This window comes from Carya illinoinensis, chromosome 3 (assembly GCF_018687715.1).
Source record: "Carya illinoinensis cultivar Pawnee chromosome 3, C.illinoinensisPawnee_v1, whole genome shotgun sequence".
Taxonomy (NCBI): domain Eukaryota; kingdom Viridiplantae; phylum Streptophyta; class Magnoliopsida; order Fagales; family Juglandaceae; genus Carya; species Carya illinoinensis.
In genome coordinates this window covers 36,134,824-36,145,642 of record NC_056754.1, presented here as the reverse complement: position 1 = coordinate 36,145,642, position 10,819 = coordinate 36,134,824, and the positions used below count along the sequence as shown (strand labels likewise).

At 43.0% G+C, this 10,819-nt stretch overlaps 1 protein-coding gene across 1 annotated transcript; it reads left to right on the top strand.

The window, feature by feature from the left end:
• Positions 1-4,573: 4,573 nt before the first annotated feature.
• Positions 4,574-6,101, top strand: LOC122305618 (desmethylxanthohumol 6'-O-methyltransferase-like). Its single transcript, XM_043118207.1, has 2 exons — positions 4,574-5,432; positions 5,551-6,101. Exons 1-2 carry the CDS (start codon positions 4,677-4,679, stop codon positions 5,848-5,850), a joined length of 1,056 nt encoding a protein of 351 aa, XP_042974141.1. The 5' UTR covers positions 4,574-4,676; the 3' UTR covers positions 5,851-6,101.
• The last annotated feature ends 4,718 nt before the right edge of the window (positions 6,102-10,819 follow it).

Below are 10,819 nucleotides of genomic sequence, written 5' to 3'. Positions count from 1 at the left end.
AATTACACATTTTATCCCAACACAGAGTAGGTGATAGGGTCCTCGGTCGAGATCCTAGACACCAAGCTGCCGCACCCCTTCTTGCTCCTCAATGACCGATGTGGGCTGCCGCTTGCTTGATCGTGATGGTTATGGGTGGTGTTGGCTGAGTTCGTATAGTTGATCAGTGGCTGATAGTGGGCGAGATTCTAGTGACTGGGCGTGCATACATGCATGTGCAGGAGCTGAATTGTCAAAAACGGTTATGAGTGGGATCAGGTGGTTAAGTGGTTGGCTGACCAAGTTAGGCACACGTGGCTCCTGCTGGTGGGCTGACCTAGTCAGGCACCAGGTGTCTCCTGATGGTGGCTGACCAAGTCAAGCACATGTGTCACTCGCTTGGGGGGCTGACCAAGTCTCACACAGGTGTCTTCTGATGATGAAGCACACGTGGCTAAGGGTGGTTTAAGTGGATTGGCCGAGTGGGTGATGGCTGAGCGGTTTAAGGGATGGTTGGTTACTCCCCTACTTTGTAGGGAGCGGTTGTGGCTAGACAGGTGGCAAGGGCTGGGCGTGTGGCTTGGCTGGTGGGTGGTAACTGTCAGCTTGTCCTTGACCATGCTCCAGATTCGACCAGGGTGGCCTGGTGCAGACCAGATGCCCTTCAATGGCAACTCGTGGCTGCCTTAAGCGATGCCCCACTCGAACGGTTCAAAATAATCAGCAAGCAAATGCGAATGTAATGCAATAGACACAATCCAAAATGCTGAAATACCTCAACAATGCATTAATCAAAAGAAAACAATGAAATGAATGGGTTACCCTGATTCACGAATTGCACAGGGTGAGCCTTCTCCTTTGGGATTCACGGATTGCACCCAATGGAGCCTAAGTGACAAAGCACCAATGTGTCTATGGGGGCTTACAAGCCAAATTCGTCCAAATGTTCAAAGATAAAAACTAAGTGATAGCCTATTGCCTCACTTATACTAGAAAGCAATTAAAACGATTACAAAGGGAAAATGGTTTCGGGCCCATGCATCCTGGTTAAGGCCTCATGCTGTCAGTGGCCCATGGGTGACCAGGATGACTCACAGCATAGGCTTCATGCTTGCATGCGTGGGTCTTTAGATTGGCCTGCCGGGCTAGCCTTGGCTGGTCCATGGTCCTTGCATGTGTGGCCTAGGTTGTGTGGGCTGGGCACCATTGATGAGTTGCTGGGTTGGACCGTGGTTGGCTTAAGCATGGCAGGCTGCTGCATGGCCCAGGCCAGTGGGGCCTGGGCGTTGGTCTGCATGGCCCAGGCTGTGGTGCCTGGGCGTTGGTCAGCAAGACCCTGGCCAAAGCCAGGGCGTTGATCAGCATGGCCCTGGTCAAGACCAGGGCGTTGAGCGGCATGCCAGCATGCGTGGGCCTGCTGGGCAGCCGCACCGTCAATTCCAAGGTGGATGTGCAAGCGTGCGCTGCGCGGGTGCCTAGGCCATGCATGGGCCTTGTGCCTACGCACGACCCATGCATGCACGCGGTGTGTGCGCATAGCCCATGCGTGCCCGCTGTGCACGCGCACTAGGCGTGCGTGCAGTCTAGTCGTGCGCTGAGTGTGGTGTGACAACCTCGCTTGCGTGCACGCGCGGATTGTTCGCTGCCTGATGGAGGGTGACCGTGGTCTAGCATTCACCAAGGGCTCGGTTTGTGGGCAATCAAGCGATGCCAACAGTGCTGCTGGCGTGCTGTCCTGGCATGGGCTGGTGCTGGTCAAGGCATGGCCCATGGCCTCCTGCCTTGGGGTTTTGACAGTAGGGCCCTTGGCCACTACACGGAATAACAACCAGTGCTACAAATCAATCACAACACTTCACGTAATTATTTCGATTACAACCACAAAGCCCAAATCTTAATTTCTCAAATTTCCATCACTTCACACAGCACACAATCAACACATTCCACATATATAAACATAAAATCTGTCCATATGTTCAACGCAACATCATACACCTCCACACACACTCCCCAATCCCAAGAAATAGCATAATTCAGATTAACCAGGGACGAGAGGTATACCCAAACTAACTAGCTATTGCATGGTGGTTCAGTTTTCATCTTGTGGTGGTAAAGCTATTACTTTTGTGGACAAAGTTGGGCTCCTTGCTTCTTGGCCTGGGTATCTATAGCTTAAGGAGATTGCACGGGGGTGGGTCTAGGTCACAAAGGTGTATGGCGGTGTCCTACCATGGTCAATAAAGAGGGAGAGATCCACCAAGAAACAGAGAGAAGGTGAGGGGAATTGATGAGAAACTGAGATCTAAGGGAGAGAAAATAGAGAGAAGCTTACTATTTTTGGCATCAGATGGAGAGTAATGGTGGTGGATCAAGCTTGGGTTGCAATGAAAACCGAGAGGAAGAGCTTGTTGCTCAGAAAGGGGAGGTTTTCAATCGATGGCAAATTGTGAGGCTTGGGTGTGGGAATCACCGTAGCAATTGAATCTCATGGTTAGATTGTCGGCTCTAGTGAATGAAGTTGATTTCTGTTCCACCATCTTTGCTGCTGCTCAGGGTGGCACTAGGCAACTTGGCACAAAGGAGATCAAGAGGGAGAAAGAAATCGGGAGAGGGAGCTTTCAGTGGCTTTGCTACCATGCCATGGGATGCTTGACTCCAGATGGGCGGCGTATGACTTGGATGGGAGTGGTTCCCGAACTGCCATGGATTGAGGCTAGCGATGGTGGCTCCGGAAGAGAAATTCAAGAGTGGGAGTGCAATATTGAGGAACAGAGGTAGGGAGAGATGGAATTGAAGGGGAAAGTGGAGATAGAGAAAGTGAGAACCAATGGGGAAGTAGGAGAAATGGTGAGAAGAAAATGACGGGGAGGAGAGAAACACGAGGAGAAGGAAAACTGGGAAACCGTCAAGGAGGTCTAGAAAGAGAAGTAGAAGAAGAAGAAAATCTACTTAACAAAATGACGACTTTTTCTTTAGGCAGGCTTGGCTTCTCTACGAGCTTGGGTCGAGAATTGGACCAGGTGTTACAAGGCTGTAAATGACCTAGGTCAATATAGGATAAAAAGGCTTTTCTTCTTTTTCTTTTCAAGTAACTTTGGAGGAGTAGGATTTGTACATAATAGTTTCACTTGCCTCTTAAAATTAATGAGAATGAATTAGGTTGCTAGATGTTCGATCACTTAAAATGCCATATGATCATTAAAAGTTTGTCATCGTACGTCAATAATTTTATTTAAAATATTTTTATGAGATGGCATCACGTGATAAGGTGAGAGTATTGTTTCCTTTGTATTTTGGAATTATCCAATAATTAATCATGTGAAATAGCTATCATAATAACAATTATTTGCATTGCATATGACATACAATTCAAACCAAAATAGCCAACCTCGATTCTTTCTGTCAGTCAATATAAAATGGGTTAGGTTTAAGTTTTTTCATCACCAAATCCAAGCAGATCAGCTCAGGCAAATCTATCTTACCCTAAAGCCCTATTCAGAATTTAAAATCATGTGAACAAATATTATATATAGATACGCACCTGATCATCATCATGAAATTATTATTATTATTATCATTTCTTTCCTTTTCCAGTTCTATTGACACCGTCCTAGCTCCACTAGACCTTGTCGATTTGGTTGCAAATTATTGAGTTTTGTTTAATTATATTATACTATTGCATTAGCCAATTACAAATATTTTCTTTGGTGGCCAAGGCCCAAAATTACCATCTGTATAAACACCGGAACAAGTAAGGAATTGGTAGCAGCTTTGAGATCAAAATGAATGGATGTAATTAAACATGACACATTAATATTGTAAATAGATCTAAATACATATATGCAATCTATCTCCTTCTATCAACTTAAACTTTTGATATAAATGATGATTTTACAAGAAATCGACGAATCCTAACAAAAGTCTTAATTCTAAACCTGAGCTTAATTACACACTTTTCACCCAGTTAATTAAATATTTCAAGTCCTTTATGCTAAAAAGTGATGAATATTATGTCTTCATTCACAATTATATATATATATATATAAACACTAAGGCAATTTTTTTTTTTTTTCTAACCTAGCTTGAATATATATATATTAATAAGGAAAAAATTACAAGAAATTAAGAAGGATCCTTCCCACTAGCAGTGTACATAATACAAGTTGAAAAGTAATTTAAAAGAATGTTATCAAACTTAAAGTTGGTAGCTATAGCTACCCTTTGCGGCACTGAATGTTACCAAACACTACGGCCATTCAAATCAAGGTCACGAGGCTCTTTTTCAAGTCTGATAGCGAGTCAGTCATGACTAGACACTTAGAGCATTATCATTTAGAGAAATGATTTGTGCAGTCGGGAAACGCAGTCGGCGTGCAGTCGGCTGTAAAAAAAAAATTAATACAGGACCTACATGAAAAAAAAAAATTATTTTTATAGCTTTTTATAATTCATGCAGGTCCCCCTGAATATAAAATAATTTTTTTATAATTTTTTTTTATTCATTCCGTACAGCCGACTGCACGCCGACTGCGTTTCCCGACTGCGTGTAGCAAAGCCCTATCATTTATATATACTAGCAGCAACCATCACCGACGTTTTTTTTTTTAAAATATAGACCTTAGTTCCAGGCTTTCATTGCACTAACTCACCATTAACTTCATTTGCACTTGTGTCCGTACTCCATCCAGGAGAAAAGAATGGAACGAAAAGAAGAAGTGGCATTGTTGAAAGGCCAAGCCGAAATTTGGCAGCTTTTATTTGCTTTTGCAGACGCTATGGCATTGAAATGTGCAGTGGAGCTCCGTATTGCTGACATCATACACTCTCACAGTGTTCCCATTACTTTGTCCCAAATAGCCTCCGCCATTGACTCCCCTTCTCCTGACATCCCTTACCTTTCAAGAATAATGAGATCTCTGGTCTACAAAAAGATCTTCACCGAACACCATCCATCGGACGGTGGAGAAAAACTCTATGGACCTACCCACACGTCAAGATGGCTTTTGCATGATGCTGAGCTAACCCTAGCGCCAATGGTGTTAATGGAGAACAGCCAGAGGCAACTGGCGCCGTGGCATTTCCTGAGCCAATGCGTCAAGGAAGGTGGCATTGCGTTCAAGAAGGCGCACGGCGTTGAGATGTGGGACTTTGCAGCAAGAAATCCTAAATTCAACAAGATTTTCAACGATGCCATGGCATGTACGACCAAGATCATGATGGGCGTGCTGCTGGCAGAATACAAGGACGGATTCAGTTCCATCGGATCATTGGTGGATGTAGGGGGTGGGACGGGAGAGATGATAGCTGAGATTATCAAACTACATCCCCATATCAAAGGTTTTAACTTCGATTTCCCACATGTTGTGGCAACAGCACCGGTGCACGAGGGGGTCTCCCATGTTGGAGGGAACATGTTTGAATCCATTCCTAATGCTAATGCAATTCTCTTGAAGGTATTGTTCAGTGATCCAATATTAGGTTACACTTGTATATGTTTATCTCAATAGTTTTCCTTTCCTAGCTCCTTTTGGGGATATAATCCAATCCTTATCATTACAAATGTTGGTGCAGTGTGTACTACACGATTGGAGCGACGAACAATGCATCAAGATCCTGAGAAATTGCAAAAAAACAGTACCACAACAGACTGGAAAGGTTATAATTGTTGATATCGTTATTGAGAAAGATAATGATGACTTATTTCGAGAGACGCGCATGGTGTACGACTTGTTGATGATGGCACACACCACTGGTGGGAAGGAGAGGAGTGAGCTTGAATGGCAGCAATTGTTGGAGGAAGGAGGCTTCCCTCGTTATAAAATCATCAAGCTCCCAGCTATAACATCTATAATTGAGGCCTATCCAGAGTGATATACTTATTAACTAATAAGAAGACAACGGTAAGGTTGATTAATGAATAATTTTCGGTTTAGTTTCTATAGGGACATTGGATCTCAACTAAACCGAATTCAGTTTTCCTATTGTGTTTTTCCTTCCTAATTTCATTCTGTTTGGCCACCAAGTACACTTAATTTCTTGAGGATCATGATGTCGATCGTTGGAAATATGTTGCAAGGAATTGTTGATTTTAAAGTACCTTATGCTTCGTTACAAGGTGTATATATATATATATATATATTAATTGAAGGCTGCAAGCACTATTATGCTGTTGGGAGCTGTTTTGGCCCAGAAACGAATCTAAATAAAGGAGGGACAAAATTTAACGTGGTTCGGCAACTGCCTACGTCCATAGAAGCTATAATTTCACTATGAAAATATTTTTCAAGAAACTCTCTCTCACCCACTCTCTGTTTCTCTCTTCTGTCTCTCCCACTCTCTGTCTGCACGCTGCACACTACTCTTCACTTAAGCTCTCCTATTTATAGGAGAGCATATCAAAACTATGCAGCAAATTGCTGCATGATTTTAGGAAGAGGTGGGGAGGTGCCTAACAAAAGCACCGAACGGTGCCTTCGGTGCCTAACATGCCAAAATAGTAAACGGTGCATGGCACCGTTTTCTTCTTTGTCTCCATCTGCAACAATCTCCCACTTGGAGACAAATGAGTCTACATATCTTCATAGCAATTATCACAGCAACTTCAAATCATGCCTTTAAGTACGAAGGCCAACTAAAACTATACACAGCTTCAGTTTGTCAGCAGTAACTACTTTTGTAAACATGTCTGCTGGGTTTTCTGCTCCTCGAATCTTCTCAAGTATTAGCTGTCCACTATCGAGAAGAGATCGGATAAAATGGTATCGCAACTGTATGTGTTTTGTTCTGGAATGAAAGGCTGGATTCTTTGCAAGAAAAATAGCACTCTGACTATCACTGTGCAGAATGCCTTTTTCATTCTTCTTTCCCAATTCCTCCAAGAATGACTGCAACCAAACCATTTCCTTCCCTGCTTCAGTTATAGCAACGTATTCAGCTTCTGTAGTTGAGAGAGCAACAATCTTCTGTAACTTAGAAGCCCACAATACAGCTGTACCACCCAGCGTATACACAAATCCAGTAGTACTTTTTCTACTGTCAACGTCACCTGCTAAATCAGCATCTACATATCCCTGTAGTTTTAAACCTGCTTTTGTAAAGCATAGTGACGTATCTGAAGAGCCTTGTAGATATCTCAAAATCCACTTAACTGCTTCCCAATGCTGCTTTCCTGGATTACTCATGTACCTGCTCACAGCTCCCACTGCTTGTGCAATATCTGGCCTTGTACAGACCATGGCGTACATAAGACTACCAATAGCAGATGCATAGGGTATTCTGTCCATGCATTCTTGCTCTTCCTCTGTCTTTGGCGACTGATCCTTAGTTAGTCGAAAGTGACTAGCTAAGGGTGTGCTCACTGGTTTCGCCTTGTCCATGTTAAACCTTTTGAGCACCTTCTTTACATACTCCTCCTGGGAGAGCTTGAGAGTATCATTAGACCTGTCTCTAATAATTCTCATACCAAGGATTTGTTTTGCAGCACCCAAATCCTTCATCTCAAATTGCTTTGACAACTGCTTCTTCAATTTATTGATCTCCTCGATGCTTGACCCTGCAACGAGCATATCATCCACATACAACAGTAGGATAATATAAGAGTTGTCAAAGTTCTTCATATAGCAACAATGGTCAGCCTGTAGTCTTGTAAATCCATTACTGCACATGAAGTTGTCAAACTTCCGGTACCATTGTCGTGGAGCTTGTTTTAGGCCATACAAGCTCTTCTTCAGTTTGCAAACTAGATTCTCTTTTCCCTTCACTGAGAATCCTTGTGGTTGGTGCATATAAATGTCTTCCTCCAAATCACCATGAAGGAATGCAGTCTTCACATCTAATTGCTCAAGATGTAGATTCTCTGCAGCCACAATTGCCAACACTAGCCTGATCGTTGTTAATTTTACAACTGGGGAGAAAATGTCTGTGTAGTCGACACCTTCTTTTTGTTGAAACCCCTTTACGACCATTCTGGCTTTGTAGCGCTTGCTACCATTGTGCTCTTCTTTAATTCTGTACACCCATTTATTGTGCAAAGCCTTCTTGCCTTTTGGAAGCTTAGTTAGCTCCCATGTCTGATTTGACATCAGTGACTCCATCTCATCTTGCATGGCTTTCTCCCACTTGATCGAATCTTCAATTCGTAGAGCTTCATCATAACTTTCCGGTTCACCACTATCTGTTAGCAAGATGTAGTATAGAGATGGTGAGAACCGCTGTGGTGGCCTGATTGTCCTTGAAGATCTTCGAATAACAGTGAGTGGTGTATGTTTTTCGATCTGTGGATCATCATTCTCTTGATCCTCGTTCTGATCAGTGTTGACTCGAGTAACATCAAAGTCAACAACCTCAGGTTTCTTTGGCTGCTCCTCAGGTTCAGCTTGTAACCTAGTTTTGTACAGAATCTGCTCATTGAAAATCACATTTCTACTTCTGATGATTTTGCGATTTTTATCATCCCAAAATCGATAGCCAAATTCTTCATCACCATAACCGATGAAAAAACATTTTCTAGATTTGGCTTCTAACTTGTTACGATCAGCAGAATCTATGTGAACATATGATACACAGCCAAAAACTTTCAAATGGGAAAGATTTACCTTCTTTCCGCTCCAGACTTCCTCTGGTAGATCAAACTTTAAGGGAACTGAAGGTCCCCGATTAATCAAATAGGCTGCAGTGTTAACTGCATCAGCCCAAAAACATTCAGGCAATCCTGAATTCAGCCTCATGCTTCTGGCACGTTCGTTGAGAGTTCTGTTCATGCGTTCAGCTATGCCATTCTGCTGCGGTGTCCCGGGAATAGTCTTCTGAAATCTAATCCCATTTGCAGCACAGAATTCTTTGAACCCTCCGTCGATGTACTCTCCTCCATTGTCTGACCTCAGACATTTTAACTTCAAGCCTGTTTCATTTTCAACCATGGCTTTCCACTTCTTGAAAGTATCAAATGTGTCAGATTTATTTTTCAAAAAATAAACCCATACTTTCCTGCTTGAATCATCAATAAAGGAAACATAGTACCGCGATCCTCCAAGAGAAGCGACTGGGGATGGCCCCCACAAATCTGTGTGCACCAACTCCAACTTTGTAGATTTTGGAGTTCTACCATTTTTCAGGAAACTAACTTTTTTCTGTTTCCCAAAAATGCAACCTTCACACATGTCGAAATCAGTTGATTCCAACTTTGGTAACTTCCCCTTGGATAATAGTATTTTCATTCCTTTCTCACTCATATGACCAAGCCTTTGATGCCATAGGTTGGCATTTGCATCAGCAATTGCAATAGTATCTCTAATACTTGAAGTCATGTATAGAGTACCTGTTTTTGTGCCTCGAGCTACTACCATAGCTCCTTTTGTTATCTTCCACGTGCCACCGATAAATAGTACCGAATGCCCATCAGCATCAAGTTGTCCTACAGAAATCAAGTTCCTCATGAGCTTAGGAACATGTCGCACCTTCTGTAGCAACCATGCACTTCCATTGGGCAGATTGATTGGTACATCTCCCATGCCTTCGATTTCCAACGCTTCTCCATCTGCTAAGTACACCTTCCCGAAATCACCAGTGACATAATTCTGCATGATTTCTTGGTGTGCTGTAGTGTGGAACGAGGCTCCTGAATCTAACACCCAAGATTCAATTTGGTTGTCGACTGAAAGGAGTAAGGCATCTCGGAGCTCTTCTGTTGTGGCATTAACAGAGTCATGCTCATTCTTCTTCTTTGCTTCTTTGCAATTATTTTTGAAGTGGCCAATCTTGCCACAATTCCAGCACTGTACTTGTTTTCCGGACCTTGATTTACTTCTGCCTCTTCGAGACTTCGATCTGCCCCGATTTGAACTTCTACTGGCTCCTCTACCTCTCGTCTCGAGATTTAAGGCAGAACTGGAAGTTGATGCTTCTCCTGTATCTCTTCTGCGAACTTCCTCGCTAAGAATATGGTCCCGAATTTCTTGATACTTCATCTTTGTTTTGCCATAAGAATTGCTAATAGCTGTTCTCATGGCCTCCCAGCTTTTTGGCAATTGAGCCAGAGCAATTAGTGCACGTACTTCATCATCAAATTCAATCCCCACTGAAGCTAATTGATTGATGATGGTGTTGAACTCATTCAGATGTTGAATAACTGGAGTTCCTTCTGCCATTCTCAAGTAGAATAGCTTGTACATCAGATGCACTTTGTTATTGGCTGATGGCTGCTCGTACATATCCGATAGAGCTTTCATCAAATCCGCCGTGGTCTTCTCCTTTCCCACATTGTGTGCAACTGATCTTGACAGTGTTAGTCTAATGACTCCCAACACTTGTCTATCAAGGAGACTCCAATCTTCATTGCTCATGTCATCTGGCTTTCTTCCTAGGAGTGGAAGATGTAGTTTCTTCCCATAGAGATAATCTTCTATCTGCATTCTCCAGTAGCCAAAGTCTGTACCATCAAATTTCTCGATACCAGCACCTTTAGCTTCTTCTCCAGCCATGAGTTCAAATTTAAACAAAGATCACCGTTACGTCTGAAATACTCGAATTAGCTGGAAACGAGTCCGGAATGATCCAAATAGTTTGTCAGCACTATTTGATCGTCGCGATGGAACTCCAACTGGCGTGATCTAGCCCAAAATGATCTGCAACACGTGGATGGTTCAGATCCAATATATTGACGCCGAATATCAAAATTTCGACCGTACGGATGAGTTCGGAATGATCCAAATAGTTGGAAAACACTATTTGATCGTCGAAATTAGACTCCGAATGGCTTAGATCTAGCCAAAAACAGATCTGAAAAACGGACGGCCTTGATCTGTCTGGCGCGTGAGATGCACACGCTGTACAGTGAGCGTGG